This window comes from Brassica napus, chromosome A2 (genome assembly GCF_020379485.1).
Source record: "Brassica napus cultivar Da-Ae chromosome A2, Da-Ae, whole genome shotgun sequence".
In the NCBI taxonomy this organism is placed as follows: Eukaryota; Viridiplantae; Streptophyta; class Magnoliopsida; order Brassicales; family Brassicaceae; genus Brassica; species Brassica napus.
In genome coordinates, this window is record NC_063435.1 from 20,694,087 (window position 1) to 20,711,453 (window position 17,367).

At 35.6% G+C, this 17,367-nt stretch overlaps 5 protein-coding genes across 8 annotated transcripts; 1 reads left to right on the forward strand and 4 right to left on the reverse strand.

The window, feature by feature from the left end:
• Window positions 1–936: 936 nt before the first annotated feature.
• On the forward strand, window positions 937–4,367 carry LOC106425547 (beta-amylase 8). Of its 4 annotated transcripts, none has more exons than XM_013866274.3 (10): window positions 937–1,493; window positions 1,886–2,110; window positions 2,180–2,260; window positions 2,342–2,545; window positions 2,634–2,828; window positions 2,922–3,086; window positions 3,166–3,426; window positions 3,499–3,711; window positions 3,791–4,010; window positions 4,096–4,367. In XM_013866274.3, the coding sequence occupies exons 1-10, from the start codon at window positions 1,032–1,034 to the stop codon at window positions 4,110–4,112; spliced, it is 2,043 nt and encodes a 680-aa protein (XP_013721728.3). In that variant the 5' UTR covers window positions 937–1,031; the 3' UTR covers window positions 4,113–4,367. The 4 variants fall into 4 exon arrangements, with proteins under 4 accessions (XP_013721728.3, XP_013721727.3, XP_013721729.3 ...); XM_013866273.3 differs by having other exon boundaries at window positions 937–1,490; window positions 1,880–2,110; XM_013866275.3 differs by having other exon boundaries at window positions 937–1,490.
• A 633-nt stretch (window positions 4,368–5,000) lies between these two features.
• On the reverse strand, window positions 5,001–6,051 carry LOC106425546. Its single transcript, XM_013866270.3, has 2 exons — window positions 5,685–6,051; window positions 5,001–5,604 (listed from the first exon to the last, which is right to left on the reverse strand). Exons 1-2 carry the CDS (start codon window positions 5,861–5,863, stop codon window positions 5,184–5,186), a joined length of 600 nt encoding a protein of 199 aa, XP_013721724.2. The 5' UTR covers window positions 5,864–6,051; the 3' UTR covers window positions 5,001–5,183.
• Window positions 6,052–6,211: 160 nt separating this feature from the next.
• LOC106425474 (decapping 5-like protein) lies at window positions 6,212–8,990 on the reverse strand. Its single transcript, XM_013866208.3, has 7 exons — window positions 8,682–8,990; window positions 8,363–8,463; window positions 8,189–8,260; window positions 7,346–8,092; window positions 6,985–7,149; window positions 6,757–6,879; window positions 6,212–6,658 (listed from the first exon to the last, which is right to left on the reverse strand). The coding sequence occupies exons 1-7, from the start codon at window positions 8,866–8,868 to the stop codon at window positions 6,482–6,484; spliced, it is 1,572 nt and encodes a 523-aa protein (XP_013721662.1). The 5' UTR covers window positions 8,869–8,990; the 3' UTR covers window positions 6,212–6,481.
• Window positions 8,991–9,129: 139 nt separating this feature from the next.
• On the reverse strand, window positions 9,130–11,690 carry LOC111212324 (F-box protein At2g05970-like). The gene has a single exon (XM_022713836.2). It carries the CDS (start codon window positions 11,618–11,620, stop codon window positions 10,439–10,441), a length of 1,182 nt encoding a protein of 393 aa, XP_022569557.2. The 5' UTR covers window positions 11,621–11,690; the 3' UTR covers window positions 9,130–10,438.
• A 1,003-nt stretch (window positions 11,691–12,693) lies between these two features.
• LOC106425473 (abscisic acid 8'-hydroxylase 3) lies at window positions 12,694–15,050 on the reverse strand. Its single transcript, XM_013866207.3, has 6 exons — window positions 14,649–15,050; window positions 14,246–14,564; window positions 13,762–14,148; window positions 13,504–13,669; window positions 13,192–13,417; window positions 12,694–13,093 (listed from the first exon to the last, which is right to left on the reverse strand). Exons 1-6 carry the CDS (start codon window positions 14,855–14,857, stop codon window positions 13,000–13,002), a joined length of 1,401 nt encoding a protein of 466 aa, XP_013721661.1. The 5' UTR covers window positions 14,858–15,050; the 3' UTR covers window positions 12,694–12,999.
• Between the last annotated feature and the right edge of the window lie 2,317 nt (window positions 15,051–17,367).

Genomic DNA, 17,367 nt, shown 5'->3' on the forward strand with positions numbered 1-17,367 from the left:
ACCAATATATATATATATATATATACTATTATTTTAAAAGTATTTTAATATATTTATCATGATATTTAGGATATTTAGTTAATAAATAGATATTAATAATAAATATTAAAAAATCTAACTTATCATAATTACGTTTATTTTAAATTTAGTTTATGATTTTAATAACTAATATTATAGTCTATTTTCCTGATTCTTATTAGAAAACTGATCCAAATACATATTTTTACAATATTAAACTTAAGATTAAAGGTAGGCATCATTGAAAATATTTTACTTTGTATTTTTTCACATGATAAATATCAAATTACCTTTTTATCCATAAAATTGCAAAAGTCGTCAAAATAACATATTTAAAACCAAAATAGTAAATATTATGTAATGACAAAATGAAAATTAACCAAAAAATAATAATTTATGGAAGTATGACAAACTAGGATAAAATATTAAAAAAAAAATTGACAGATAATAAAAATAATATAAATATAATCTAAGAGAATATAAAGATAATGTTTTGTAATTTATTGTTTTTGTATTTTTGTCTCGCTATTCTTAAAATCTGAATTATAGAGAATATATAATATTAATTGGCTATTGCTCTTTTTTGATGTTTTATGGGTTGTAATTGTTTATAATCTTTTAAATGCCATTGAATTTGTTTTAGTCCACAAATACGATAAAGTTTAATTTTAAATCTGAATTTGCTAATTGATTATTATTATTATTTTATTCAAATTCTTACATCTCATAAATAAAATACTATAGTCTCAATATTATTAATTTTATAGAGTATTTACTGTCAATCTTGTGAAAATTTAATTTTTACTGTAATATCATAAACCGGACCACCGAGCCTTGCTGATCAGTCAACCTCGTGAAAGTTTTGTTTATTACTGCTGCTTTAATGTAATTAACCACATTTATGGACGCTCGTTTGTATATTCATAAAGTTCAAAAAATCCTCACATGTGGAAAAACAACAAAGAGAGAGAGAGAGACCCAAAGAACAAAAAAAAACACGACGGCCAAAGAAAATGCACACGCTAAACACCACCACCACCGGTTCACAAGATCCGATCGACCCAAACCGAAACCTCGACCCGGATCAGTACCCCCACCGGAACCCCAGCCATCCCCAGTCTCGACGCCCCCGCGGGTTCGCGGCAACTGCTGCGGCGGCTTCGATGGGTCAAGCCGACAGCGATGTGAACAACGGAAACATAACCGGAGAGACGAGCAGCGGCGGCGGAGGAGGAGGAGGAGGAGGGAAGGGGAAGAGAGAGAGGGAGAAGGAGAAAGAGAGAACGAAGCTCAGGGAAAGACACAGACGAGCCATCACTAGTAGAATGCTCGCCGGGTTGAGACAGTACGGTAACTTCCCGTTACCGGCGCGTGCGGATATGAACGATGTAATCGCTGCTTTGGCGCGTGAAGCTGGATGGAGCGTTGACGCCGACGGTACTACTTACCGCCAGTCACATCAATCAAACCACGTGGTTAACCCTTTCTCTCAAAGTTCGAAACTTTATTAGTTTTAGCTTTACTCTGTTCTGTTCTTGGGGATGCGTCTGAAACCTTCGTGTGAGTTTGTTTCTGAAGCTAAGTTATAAAGTTGGAAACTTTTCTAGTCTCTTCATCTAAAATTCAATACCCATTACCACATTTACGAGAAGGAATTAGACGATAATTGTAGTTTGAACATTTCTCAGTTGTAGCTTACTCTGTTCTTGGTTATACATAAAGGAATGTAGCATAGTTGTTTCCTTTATTAACCTATTATTGGCTGAGTTTGTTTCTGAAGCTAAGTTATAAACCAGTAACAGAGATATATAGTATTATGAACTTGTTTGATGAATCATGGTTGTTTCATGCCATTGGATAGGTTCAGTTTCCGACGAGATCTATTGATAGTCCTCTTTCTTCAAGTACTTTGAAGAACTGTGCTAAGGCGGCACTTGAATGTCAGCAGCAGCATCCTTCCCTTAGAATCGACGACAACCTTTCTCCTGTCTCTCTTGATTCCGTTGTTATCGCCGAGAGTGATCATCCCGGGAATGGAAGGTATGCAGGTGCTAGCCCTATCCCTTCAGTGGGATGCGTCGATGCCAATCAGGTAACAATAGAATAATGTTAAACTTTGGCTGAACTTGTTTTTAATCTAACAGTTTTGTTGTTATTTCAGCTTATACAAGATGTTCATTCCACAGAGCGTCGTAATGACTTTACAGAGAACTTTTATGTCCCAGTGTACGCCATGCTTCCTGTGAGCTTCTAGTTAGAGAACTGTGTGTTTTAAGTGAGTACATAGTTTTCTTGAGCTGAGGTTCTATACGTTTCCTTTTAGGTTGGTGTTATAGACAACTTCGGCCAGTTGGTTGATCCTCAAGGGGTAAGGCAAGAACTAAGCTACATGAAGTCATTAAACGTCGATGGAGTTGTAATAGATTGTTGGTGGGGTATAGTCGAAGGTTGGAACCCTCAGAAATATGTGTGGTCTGGCTACAGAGAGCTCTTTAACCTTATCAGAGACTTCAAACTCAAACTACAGGTGTCGATCTCATTCTATAACTATTGCAATAAAGAACCCGTCTTCTTTTTGTACCATCTTAGCAATAAGCATATGGTTATATGTGAAGGTGGTGATGGCATTTCATGAATATGGAGGGAATGCATCTGGAAACGTTATGATCTCGTTGCCACAGTGGGTTTTGGAGATAGGGAAAGACAATCCAGACATATTCTTCACTGATCGTGAAGGAAGAAGGAGCTTCGAGTGTTTGAATTGGAGCATTGACAAGGAACGGGTATTGCATGGACGAACTGGTATAGAGGTACTTAAAAGAAGAACATCCATTTCTTGTAAGCTGCTAAGAACTTAAGTGAACATATCATTTTGTGAGTTTAAAATTTTGATTTTTTTTCAGGTATATTTTGATTTTATGAGAAGCTTCCGGTCAGAGTTCGATGACTTGTTTGTGGAGGGGATGATTGCTGCAATAGAGATTGGTCTTGGAGCTTCTGGTGAACTAAAGTATCCATCTTTCCCTGAAAGGATGGGTTGGATCTATCCTGGTATCGGTGAGTTTCAGGTATTTTTCCAGATCTATTAACTCTACTTCCTTCCTTGTGAGTCTAATAAAGTCTGAGCATGGTTGCTTCCTGTTGCAGTGTTATGACAAGTATTCACAAACGAGTCTGCTAAAGGAAGCAAAATCAAGAGGATTTTCTTTCTGGGGTAAAGGACCGGAGAATGCTGGTCAATACAATTCACAACCTCATGAAACTGGTTTCTTTCAGGAGAGAGGTGAATATGACAGCTACTACGGTCGCTTCTTCTTGAACTGGTACTCTCAACTACTGATAGGACATGCAGAGAATGTTCTGTCTCTTGCCAATCTCGCTTTTGAGGATACAAAGATTATTGTCAAGGTATAATCATTTTGGCTAGTTTTTCTTCAAAACCAGTAACAGTGAGACTCATACAGCTACAAAATAATGCAGATACCGGCGATTTACTGGTCATACAAGACAGCTAGTCACGCTGCTGAACTAACTGCAGGATACTATAACCCTTCAAACCGTGATGGGTACTCTCCTGTTTTCGAAACTCTGAAGAAATATTCAGTGACTGTTAAGTTTGTGTGCCCTGGGCCACAGATGTCTTCTAATGAGCATGAAGAAGCTCTAGCTGATCCAGAAGGTCTGAGTTGGCAGGTAATGTTAACTTTTATTGATGACTTTGCTTTCTTGTTTTTTTTTTTTTATTTAACAGAAGCTTTGTTATAAGTGGCAGGTGGTCAATGCAGCTTGGGATAAAGGACTTCTTATTGGGGGAGAGAATGCGATTACTTGTTTTGATAGAGAAAGTTGTATGAGATTAATCGAAATGGCTAAGCCAAGAAACCATCCAGATAGCAATCACTTCTCCTTCTTCACTTACCGCCAACCTTCTCCTCTAGTTCAAGGATCCACTTGCTTTGCAGATTTAGACTACTTCATAAAACGCATGCACGGTGAGGTTTATATGCACTTACAATCAATCGCGCATGTCTACATTGCTAAGCTTTTGTTCTTACGATTTATTGTATGTTCTTGCAGGTGATTTACAGAGATAAACACTGGTTGGAACTTGGAAAGCAGAACCGAGCAATAGAGGTTGCATGGTCTTAGGTTTTTTTTTTTGAAAGTAAGTTTTTGTTTAACTTTGAAACTTCAAAACCAATTTGGCTCATAAGAGTAACTTCCTCTAAAGCCGGTTTGAACTTAACCTTTGGGAAAGAGTATCCATTACTTTAATGATTGGAACTCTGAGGATGAAACTCTTAGAAATATAAAATCCTCCCTCAGCTATTATGTTTGGTTTCTCAGCTCTTTTGGTCTTTTTTTTTTTTCTGTTGTTGCAATGATAAACTGCGTAGTGGTATCAAGATTTATGTCGAAATCATTTCTCAAGAAGAAAAGACTACATATTGGATCGAATATTGATATTCGTGAGGAATGTAATGCAAAAAAAAAAGACATGGATGTAGAAACTTTTAACCTTAACCGTTATGCTAGAATGCTTCCACACGAAAATTTATTGTTAGACTAGAGTTTTATTTTATGGGAAGATATTTTGTTTCTTATGCATGTCATAGAATTTATGGCAATTCTATGGAATATTATTTTTTAAGTTTTTATCTAGTTAGTTAACTATAAGATATAAATGCATTTTATTTTTTAATAAAATTGTTTTTGATCGTTCTTTTAGTGGATGCTAGTTTTGTGACAAAAACTTAAAAAAAAAAAATTATTCTAGAAAATTTCTCTAGAATTTAATGGGGCCGATTTTAAAATTTATGAGAAACCCTTAACAGTTATGAAGGCTAAACAATCTTTTTTTTCTTTTCTTTTTGCCTTCCACAGTTGCACGCAAAAACAAAAGTTTCGAGAAAATCAACTTTCTGTTTAGAATGAAAAATAAACTTTTCGTCATATATCGAAGAAATTCTAGTCGAATAGAAAAGAGAAAAACTCTGAATATCTTGATTTTCTTTCATCTTCTCATTTGATAGTATTATGAATAATATATACTAGTTGTTGTAATTATTGTAGAACAATTAAAAATCAACCCCAAAAATAAAAACATATAAAACTAACCAAGTTAAAGAAAGAAAAAACAAATGAGAGACAAGACTACAAGAGCCCTAATGCTTGTGAGCAGAAGTGCAATGAGATTGTGGGATGTAATTATGATCAGAGGGTCTAAACCTAAGCTCACAGCTAAGGTTACATTCGAACTTAACCGATCCTATTGGCCCGACTCGCCATCGAGCCTTTGACCCACCTTTGAGCTCGAAAGTAATCACATCTTGTTTAACCGCATAGTCTGTGGCTTGAATCATGGTTGGAGTCAATGGTATAGGATACGACTGAACCACGTAATGAGAAGACAATGTTTTCTCTTTGTCAACTTCAAACTCTCCCTGTCTTAAATACGCGATGGTTCTACCTTCATAGCTTAGCTTGAAATTGGTTTCATCAAACAGGGCATGAGCCTTACCATTATCATTCTCTGCACGTATCACAATCGTTATCTGCGTCTGCATGACTCCAACTATATCATACCTGGTCCATAAAAAAAAAAGATTATTAATTCAAAACTGAAGATCAAGAGAAGGGGAAAGGGTCTTGGTGGGAAACCGTACTTCAAGAGGTCGAGGTGAGCATACTCGACGCTAAGGATGGGAACTCTAGGATGAATGACCATGTAACCAGCGAAGACTGCAATGCCACCAATGATCACAGCAACAGAGATGATGGCACAGATGATGGCTAAACACCAGATGAAAGGACTTGTACTATGACGAGAGGAGAACCTGGTCATTATTATGTGGCTCTCGGACTAAGGTTTTGGTTATGGATTGATGAGACAGCATCCGGGCTGGGACACAAGTTCTTGTCTTTTTGGTGGGTGAAGTTTGAGAGAGGGATAATTGAGTTGAAAGGATTAGGTACTTAACCCTCATTGGTGGGGAAAGTCTTGGTATCTTTCTTTCCCTTGATGTAAAGGCAAAAAATAGGTGTTTCAAGTAACATACATAATTGTATAAAGTTTTATACAGCTTCGTAGATCTTTAAGGAATCTTCTACTTAATATATAAATAGTGTCTAATGTGCTTTTTCGCTATATAGAAGAAATTCTTAACTTGCAAGTGTTAAATAACAAAGAATATAGCTAGTACATATTATATATTTAATGATTTGCAAATACGAAAAAGATACAAATAGTACTTTTTTTTTTGGTTCACTACATAGGAGAACCAACAACATTCTCTCCTGAGGCTAAAGCTCATCATGACAGAAAAAAGAACATGAACTTGCCAATATGATATGCCTACCATTAAAACTGTTTTTTTTACCCTAAAAGCTGAAATCGAAAACAGAGGTGAGAAAAGGAAGTGCAAACAAAAGCCCTCTCTAAGAAAGACATAAATTCATCAGTTTAGAAATGTGTGTTTCTGCCTCGTCCCCTCCCACCACCAGAGTAGTAACCATAACCCGAGTTTGAGTAGTCATTGTTGTTGTTGTTATATTCGCCATGGTAATTGGTTTGTGCAGCTAGATATGCACCCTGACCCGGTTGTGGTTGAAGTGGTCTTTGAAAATGGTTACCAAATCCCTGAAATAACGACGAAGAGAGCAAAAAGGTTTCAAAAACTAAACACTATTGCAATTTGAGGAAGAGAAATCTTCAAAACTTTTAAGGATGAAACAAACCTGAGGGTCTTGTCTCATGTGCTCCGGAAACTGGATGTGTTGCTGTTGTTGTCCGCTTCTTGCCGTACGGTCAAGTCGATTGCACGAGATTGTATCGAAAAAGTCATCCTTTTTATAAGCAGCCTGCAACAAGTTAAAAAAAACGTTGACTGCTTCATATTATCAGATAACGTCAAGACCTTGAGAATCAGATCTCTCTTTCACTTTGATAAAGATAGAAATGAATACCTTTGTTTTCCCTTCTTCGCTTGGCTCAACTGCAGTCTTTTCCGTGTGATTAGTTTGATTGTTTTTTCCGAGAAAGCCCCATAGTTCACTCTTATTGAACTTGTCATTCATTGCCTCAAAATCAAATTCTTCACTGAACTCAGCGCTAGAACTAGGGATCCAAGACTGCAACACATTTAGAACCAGAAAAAAACAAACTAAATTAAAAACTATAGCATATATTTCACAAAAGATAAAAACAGTCATGGCCCTTGATATATGAGATCATGTATCTAAGAACAAATATGATCACGAAGAAACTTCACCATAACTGTGATAAATCATGCATAGAAATATAACTTTAAGAAAGAAAGAGAAAGACCTGATGAGCTGAAACCGGAAGAGGCAGCAAAGGCGCTTGGTGTGTGGTAGCAAGACTTCGAGAAGGCACACCCACTGATGCTGTGTTAGATTGCAGTAACTCCATTCCAAAGAATGACTGAGGCGAGCTCGATAAAGGATCAGGAATTACAGGAGCTGAATCAGAAGTCACAGCTGGTAACGTATAAGGTGTAGATCGGTTACGATGGTTTATCTGAGAGTCATAGACATCTTTACCAACAGCCTGGGGTGCAATGGGGTAAGTGTTCTGAATATACGGAGCAGAAGAAGCAAGGCCAGGTGGAGTACGGTGTTGTGCTTGACCAAGGGGAGAGGGGTTAGAAGAGTATGATAGATTAGAAGCAACGTCGGGTGTATGAGTGACAACCTTCGTAGTATCATCTACTAATCCCATAATTGGTGAAGCAAACATATCTACAATCTGTGCTTGATCATTATGCTTCGTAGAGGATGATGAAACTGCATGTTGCATCATACCAAGAGGGACTCCAGTAGAAGCTAGTTTGTTTCCTTGCACAAAAGAAGGCGTAGGCATAGGCATAGGCATAGACGCTGGGGATTCTGTCAAGCTTCCTCCATCACCTAAAGGAGCCGGTGAATGTAGTGTGGTAGGAGCCGGTTTACTAGTCAAAGCAGGTGAATGGACCCATTGTCCTCCTCTCCCCAAACCATAACCTCTATCATATCCAGTAGGCGGAGAGCTCACAGCTGGCCTAGACTGAGAGGACTGTAAACAAAACAAAATAAAAAAACAAAAATATTAACACGCAATCATCTTAACCGACAGTTATCCTTTATCCACGCTTCACATGAATGTCTTTACCTGATTGATGTCCTTTTCACTTTGAATATCCTTTCTTGATTGTGCAGATGGAGAAGGGTTAACTTGCAGATCCTGAAAACACCAAACACGTAAGTACTCATCACAAATCATTCTAACTAACCTTCAAAGTTCTGTAGTGATCGTGTATAAGTAGGTAAGAGGATGAACACTAACCTTGATATCACTTCCCCGGAAAAGAATGTAATCGTAAACAGCATCAGAGGGTGGAACTTGCGGCCCATCTTTCTTCCTCCCCTCTGTTCCACAAGATCTTACTGCAACAAACCATTCAAAAAAAGTAACATAAGAGCATTATCATTCTCTCAACACAAACTTGAACTAAAACTAATTTATAAACGAATGTTCAGAGAGCAAGATCACTAATCAGATTCAAAATACACAAGCCTAAACATAGTGTTCTAGTCCGAGGGTAAACATGTAAATCTAAATTAGGTTAAATCCGAAAAATCGCATTAGGTTTTGGAGTCCGTACCGTTCTTCAGACCTAGCGTAGAGTCGTGAACGTTGAGATGATAAAGAATGCCTTCGTAGCGGATCTCGGACTTAGAAACTAGACTGATGAAGCTCCCTACGAACGTATCGCCCGGCGACGGAGAAGGTAAAGATGAAGGAGATGGCGACGGCGACGGCGACGACGATTGGGAACTCTCACTCGCCATTTTAGAGATTAGCAATGGAATCAGCGCGTGTAATCGATTAGGGCTTTTGCTCTTTCTCTTCTTATTTGAAAAAGCTCTCTTCTAGCTTTCTCTCAAAACTGTCATAGCTCGAGTTCGTCTCCGTCGTGGTTTTTAAAGGCGAGGGGGTCATCATCTCTGAGCCGTTGATCCATCACTGAGAATATTTGGGCCTTTTCTAGGCCCATGTTCTTTAGATTCAAAATATATAGTTTTTGATTCATAATTTAAAACCTCATGAATATTCTTTATGTGCTGACAAAAAAAAAAAAAAATTTCTTTATGCAGTAAACTACTTTTCGTTTACATCAATACCATTAAAAGAGGATAATTCCCAAATTATACCCTTAATGAAAATTACAATTTTCTCAAAAATATCCTTATTTTTACAAATGATTAATAAAATTCATTAGTTTAAGTCTTTTGGTTTTGAACCTACAGATACACCTAAATTGATCTATAAATAATGGGCATATATATATATATTTAAAAGATATACTAACTTTATATTTAATATAAGTATAAATATATTATGAACTATAAATAAATTAAGAAATGTGAAAACATTATTTTCTTAAATATACGTATCAATATTCAAAATATATCATTTGAATATTATACAGATTTTCAATACAAACCAAAATCCTATATCCTACACCATATATCATATACATATTTGAAATTTTGAATATCATTTTTCCATGTATAATATCATTTTATACATAATATTGATATGGAAATTACGAGTGTTCTAGAATATTTTAAAAACTATCTTAAAATCAATTTTTAAATCTAAAATAAAAACACAAACTTATAATAGGTTATTAATAACGAAAATAAACTAATATTTTCATATCAATAAGGTTTTTTATATTATCATTTTTTATTTGGATAACATAATAAGTTTTTATCAAATTCTAAGGAATCACTAATTTATGTAATATTAAAAAATATATGAGTAATTTAATCAATATTTTAAAAAAGTACTATCAGAATTTTGTAATCGGATCAATGGTATCAGATCGCAAGCTAGTAGTGAGTTTTTGGGTTTTTACAGGGTTATATCAGAATTTTAATTTAACGAATTTTTCATTAAATCTGAACTGGATTATACAATGTATCGGGTCTATAGGTTCAACCATGAATCTAGGTCAAATATGAAAACAAATCTTAAAAATCAAACATTATTATAGAACAACTACATATTTCGAACAAATACTATATTTTGAAGAGAAAAGAAAAACAAATGATAAAAACCTAAAAACTCAATTGTTATGGTTCGAAGCAAAAATAATGGTAATTTGTAAATAAGCTTTCGATTAATAAATGAAAAACAAATAAATCCGCGCTTTCTAAGCACAAATTTAGTATGTTCTTATTTCTTCATAGTATTATTTTGCCATGCAAAACTCCTTCTCAAACTCTCCTCCTTAAAAGTTCTTACTGTTTTCGATTAATATTAACCAAAAAAAAAAATCAGGAGACCAAATCTTGTATAAAATAAAACAAAGGAGGATGAGTACGTAGAGGAAAAGGTTTTTTACCAAGAAGATTAATTTCTTAAACCGGGAAAGAACCATCGAGCATCAGAGAAGTGAATGGGAGAAAAAACACACTGTGGCAGACGTTGGATGTTTTGGGTGGCTAGATCAAAGACAAAAATGTTGTCCGGGTCCTCTCTGCCATCACCAACGCCACTGAAATAGATCGAGTTTCTTTTGATCCCTGGGATGTCTTTGGCGACAACAGTGATACCCATGTCTAATATCAATGCTTCCTCTCCCAAAGATTCAATTTCTTTCCACTTTTTGGTCACATGAGATATCTGGTGAATGCGAAAAAGCCATCTCTTGGAGCGTTGCACTACAGTAGATACCTTGAGGACTTGTCCCGATACCGTGATTGCAATATTTATCCAGCCGTTAACATACTCAGCCGTGAATAAACCTGCTTCTTTTTCAAAGTCAAAACCATTTTTTAGCCACCTATTAGGGAGGAAATCGCGATAACTGAAGCCAGTAAGGCAAGCAGACTCGGCTTCAAAAACTTCTTGCGGCTCATCATCTCCACAGAAACACCAGATCTTGATGTCACCATAACAAAGACGATGGGCATAGAGCTTTTGAGCCTTGTGATCGTAGACCATTTGTACATACCCCGTGGTCCCTCCCACGTAGTTAGAAGAAAACCCTCGCCACTTGTTAATCCCTCTCTTGGTAAAGACCAGGAAGTGCTCCATCGTCCAGACAACTAGGTAATCTTTGGTTTTCTCGTCAATCCAGAGACAAGCTAAACTAGATTTCAACATTGGTCTAAATCTTTCAGGCACTACAGGCTCTGTAAGTGCAGGTAAGTCAATCCTCTCACCGGTTAAGGGATTCAGAACGTTGAGATTCCACAGGTTGTCCTTCATCAAGAGCCAGCTACCGTAAGTAGCAAGACAACGAATCCGAGCAAAGTCAACACCAAGATCTCTGGTTTTGTAGACTTTGTCTTTATCCTCCGGAACGAAGAACAAGCAAGTACCATTGCTATCGTGGCTGCCATTGCTCGGGAAGAGAATCAGCCATGGATTCTGATTGCGTTTAGGGAGGAAGCCTCTCGAAGCTGAGTGCCACGACGAACAAACTGATTTAGCTCGAATTAGATCCGTGAAACTGAGACGTTCATAAACACATCGCAGCATATCAGGACAAAGCTCCGACCAGCTAAGTTTCATCTTGCTTACGCCCATGTTGATGATGAGTTTTCACTCTAAATCGAAATCTGGTTGGTATCGGCTTTACTATTCTACTAGGTTAAGATCCGCGTCTTGGACGGGATGAACATTATATATAAAAATTATTTTATATATTATATATTTATAACATATTATGAAATAATAAATATATATTGAATAATTAAAAAATCATTATCTACTACTTATATAATTAAATTGGTGCGAACATATAAATAAATAAAATATTTTTTCTATTTGATATGATATATAATTAAATTTAAATGATAGTAACATATATATGATATATTTTAATATTAAAATTTATTTGATGATACATTTTGCTCATATTTTTTTTATTATTTGTATATGTTATAGCAAAAAGTCTAAATTTGTGATAACAAAATTTTCACCGTGGGATCAATGGTTTAAGTAATTTATAATATTTTAAAAAATTAAGTTGTCAACGTTTTTTCAAAATTTTTATCAAAAAAATTTTCAAAGTAAATTTCAAAATTAAGATATTTATGTATTTTTATATGACATATAGTTTAATTTAAAATGATACATATATTTATATATTTTTTATTTTTGATACTTATTAAATGAGACTTTCAACTTATATTATTTTTTAATTATTTGTATCATGTCATAACAAAAATTTTAAATCATAGATCACAAAATTTGAATGTGAAACTTTTAACAGTTTTAGTAATTTATACTCATTTTTAAAACTTCAAAATATAATATATAAATAATTTTTTAAATTTTTATTATATGGTTACTATGATTGTTTAATTTATTTTAATAGCTTAAAATTAAACAAATATAATTATAATACACACTTATTTTCATAAAATCTTTATTATTAAAAATCATTAATTGTCATATATGGAAACACCACACTTCACATCCATAACAATCCACCTCGTCGGCAGAGAAGGGTTCCTCTTTGGCATCGACAAGGAACAACAACCAATGAAGAAGCCTAGAGAAGTCAAATCTGGAGAAAAGGACTTCTAGTGTTTGACCGTTGTTTTGAGAGAATTTTAGGGTTGGGATGCTGGAATTAGAAAGTGATAACTTCTTACTTGAAAATTCCATAACTTGTATTCATAACATTGATAACATAAGGATATACAACTTGAGAGACATAACAAAAACAAATCTCAAATTTAATTCACTGCAATGACTAAACCTGAACTAGAAATTATAATAAAAAAATAACTAAAATGTATGTACACTTGGGGGGTCCCATTTGGGATTTTTCCTAATTATTCTCTTTCATTTCTACATTTTTGTTTTTTAGCCCATGAAGTAAAAATTCTCTTTAAATTCCTCACTTTCTAGTTTTAGAAAGCTTATTGGTGTACTCTCGTAATTGTTCATACGTCAGCCTATGGTTTTTGTTCCAAGGCAATAGGCAATCCATTCTGAGGAAGAGCGAACGGTCCATACTGAATTTCATCGCTTGATCCCACGATTGACCACCTGAAAATTACCAAAACACCATTTATAAGCCAAAATATTTCGAAAAAGTTAATTTTCAAGTCAACGTTAAAAAGACATGATTTTCATAGGTAACCAACCTGTATTTAGTGGTGAGATGATGGATTAGAATGGAGATTTCAAGTTTAGCTAACTCATTGCCCGGACATGAATGGATCCCACTCCCAAATGGCATGAATGTATTCGGTTTTGGCGCAACTTCGAATCTCGATGGATCAAATTTTCCGGGATCAGAAAAGAAATCAGCATTGTGATGAATATTTCTGAATAGTGGCAATACTTTCCATCCCTTTGGTATCAAGTATCCTGATAAAAAAATGATTCAAACTTTAGCATATTTAAAAATAGGTAACATCTTGGTGGTATAAATACGATCTCATATATGCGTGTACCTTCGTATTCAACATCTTCAACAGCTTCTCTAAATGTGAAAGATAAGATTGTAGCAACTCTCATTGTCTCTTGGACGACTCTAGAAGTTAGTGTCATCTTCTTTGTATCTTCCCAAGTGAGACTCTCTCCTTCTTTCTTCCCTTTCCTTATCGTCATTTGTTCTTCCTGTTTTACCCAATAAAACCCTGTTAATTTACCAAACTGCCACTCCTTTTATGAGAGATCTTAACGTGTCCTTTTGAAAAATATGTACTTACCGTGACAGCTTCTAGGACAGTTGGATTATCTGCTAAGTACTTAAGGATCCACGTCATCACACTCGCGGTCGTGTCTCTTGCCGCGAAGATAACTCCGATTATGTTGTCTGCGATTTGCTCGTCGCTTAATCCTTCTTTGTCTTCCATGAATGATCCGAGAAGATCTTTGTGCGTTGATGGGTTCTGTCTTCTCTTCGTTAAGATCTTAGCGAGGATGTGAGCTAGTTCCTTGCGAGCTTTCATGGCTTTGTGGAATAGCGTTCCCGGGAGATTAATCGGCATCGAGTTGTAGCCTTTCTCGAGAATGTAGTAGCATCGTTTTAGATCTTCTCTGTAAAAGATTTCGTCTTTACCGAGTATCGAGAGTAACGCCACGTTGAAAGTGTACTGTTGATACAAAAAAAAACAGAGGATGCTCTGTTTTAGAACAAAAACAGGGGATACTCTGTTTTTTAAAGAGATTGAAAGGTGTGGGGGCGCTTACTGTTTTCATTTCTTGGTAAGTGTTGAGCTGAGTTCCATCCCAAGCACTGAGTGATTCTTGAGCGATTGATTCAATGTTAGGGACCATGTTTCTGATTGAATCAGGCATGAAAGCTCTTAAAACGAGCTTTCTGAGTTTAGCATGATAGTCTCCTTGGTGGAAGAAGATGGCTTGTTTCCCAAGCATCCTCTCTTTGCTCGCCGGAAAAGTTGGTTTAAACAAATGAGATTTTGTGACCAATACGAATTTCGCTGCCTCAGGGCTTGAGATCATCACACATGGACATCCCAGTACATGAGTCTTGAACACCGATCCGTATCTGTTTTTACCATAAAGATTAATAAAAAGTCAACTTTTTGTTTTTAGAGAATAAAACTTGATTGCTTGGGGGTGCAAATTAGACCTTCTCTGTTTTGAAGCGAAGAAGACATTTGGGTCTTGTGAGTAAAGCTGAAATGTTTCGCCGACGTAAGGGTAACCCATTGTTCCCGGAGGAAGTGGGAGTTTCGAGGAGGAGCTACGGCGGAATCCGACGGCGGAAACTATAAACCAGAGTACACAAAGAAACAGAGCCGCCGCGAAGAAAGTCAGAAACATGCCGGAGAAATCCATTGTATTTTATTTTAGACAAAACCCAATTCGTGTTTGAACAGTGTATGTGATTCACTCTCTGATGGAGGTTTTCTTGTGTTGTGTTGAGATGGAAGCTCAAGTGGGGGAGATGATTTAGTTTTATAGGCAGTGGAGGAGAGAGAGACATTTGAGGGAGTTTCCTAAAAGGAGCCTTTTTGTTCTTGAGCCAGCTCATTTGAGAGAGAGTGACGAGAGCACGTGTTCAAGAGCATGCCAAAAAAAGAAGCGTGTGAGATTTTGACCAAAGATGAGCCATCGCTGTGAGTTGTTTTAAATTGGAATTAAGTCAAGGGAAAGGGGCAATTTTGGCTCTTAAGTAGAGACAAAGGAGGGTCTTTTAATTAAATGTTTGCCATGTTAACTGGTAGCCTCCTACTCAAGTACTAACCCTTTTGCGTTTATCTATTTTTAAGAAATTTTAAAATAACTGATAAAATATTAAATTTATTTACATAAACCCTAGTATAAAGAATGAAATCAATTCTCTAACCATTACTTATACATACCAAACCAAACGTTGAAGAAGTCTCAATAGCTTGCGCTTCTCATAGTACCGGATAGACATAAGGCAGTTCTAAGTAAATTGGATTATAATCTCAGATGTTCTTAATGAGGAAAAAAGTATTATGGCATACTCTTACGAATTTTGACGTACTCTTGTCTATTCTGATACTCTATAAGAGTGTGGTTAATGTCGAAAGTGTCCCTGACTGATTTAAACTTAAATTAATGAAATACTTAATTAATCGAATTCTTCTTCTCTCTCTCCTCTCTCGAGGCTCCACTGCCCTCGATCCTCTCTCGTCCTCGTCGTGGTGTTCTTCCAAGTTCCTCGCTATCATCGAATTGCTAACTCGGTTTCGTCGCTTGGATGCTGAATCATTGAGCTATTGATTCCGTTTTGCAGGGTATGTCTCAAATCGTTTTAGAATCATCATCCACCACTCATAAAAGATTAACTCAATTCACAGGGATTCCGATTTGGATAGAAGATTTCATATTTGTGTATGAACTAGTCGAAGATCGGAAAGTTTGGATGGTCTGTTTATTAGGAAATTCGATAATCAACAACTGTATAATTGTATGTCGGGAATCAAAGCTGATTACAATTTGGAACTGAAGACTCGATTCGTAGTAATGGAAAATTTCTTATTCATTTGTGTATAAGGATCATAAAGTGTGGATGGTCTGTCTATTACTCAATTGGATAATCAACAATTGTATGATTGAATGTCAGGAATGAAAGGACGATTGAATTAAAGAAAGTTGATTACTATTTGGTTTTCAGAGAAACATCTAGAACTCTGAAACTTGGAGAAACTTGGTTAGATTATACGGGCTGATTATTGACAAAACTCTGTAAAATGGTATAACAAAGTATAACTTTAATGTTATAACAGAATAATCATGTATAACTTTAATGGTTTAATTTTTTTATATTGCAGACAATGTATTTTTTTCGACGAACATACACTTCGATTATGATGGACATTATTCGAAGGCTGGAGATGATTATGAATGGATTCCAACCGATGCTCGTTTGTATGCTATATCCTTTAAGCCATCATCATTGGAGGAGATCACTTATTCATTGTTCAAGGAGAGGATATGCAGGAAGATGGGAATAGATCCGTTAACGAAGAAGCTCAATTTGGGTTACATTCCATTGGTAGTGGACCTAAAAGGCAATCATATATTTTGGATGATGAAGATGTGTTTGTTTATCTAACATCAGTGGATAGAGAGCAAAGAAGAATGATTTTGCATGTGGAAAACATCCAAGAATTGCAAATAGTTCAAATAACCGAGTAACTATCAAGAGTTTGAGAAAGCTTATGTAGTAGGAATTATAGCGAGCGTGAGAGTGGATATGGAGAAGAAGAGAATGTGGGCACTAGTTTGGAACACGATGAACACCTCCAGAAGAAACAGAAGAGGAGTAGGTTGTAAACCTTTTGCTTTCAGTTTTGATGTGAAGTGGGTTGTAAGCCTTTCGCTTTCAGTTTTGATGTTTTTATCGTATGGGAACGTTGTGAGGTGAAATTTGTATTTATGTGTTGTACAACCAAGTGAAACTTTTTTCCTTTACTGGTATAACTACGATAGGGAAACTGAGTAATATGATTGTAAATTCTAAACTTGTTAATAAGTCATGGAAGTAATAAGATGAGATGATGATTTATTATTCAAATTATGATTTAAACAGAATTATAAAAATTTCATTTCATTGCTTGTTAGCAATCATTTAGGAAATACACTGAGTTTTCATAGCTTTTTTGTTAATACTCATATCGCCAGATTTTAAAATTTGGTACTGGTAGGTAATCAAGTTTATGTGTACATGATTGTATGAGAAATGAACCAAGGAAACATAATATAATTGGTATAACTATAAAATTAGTCATTCAAGTAGAGTATAACTAATATAAATGGAAATAATTAAAAAAAAAAACTTTGATGTTTTCTGTAAAACTAAAAACTTGGTGAAA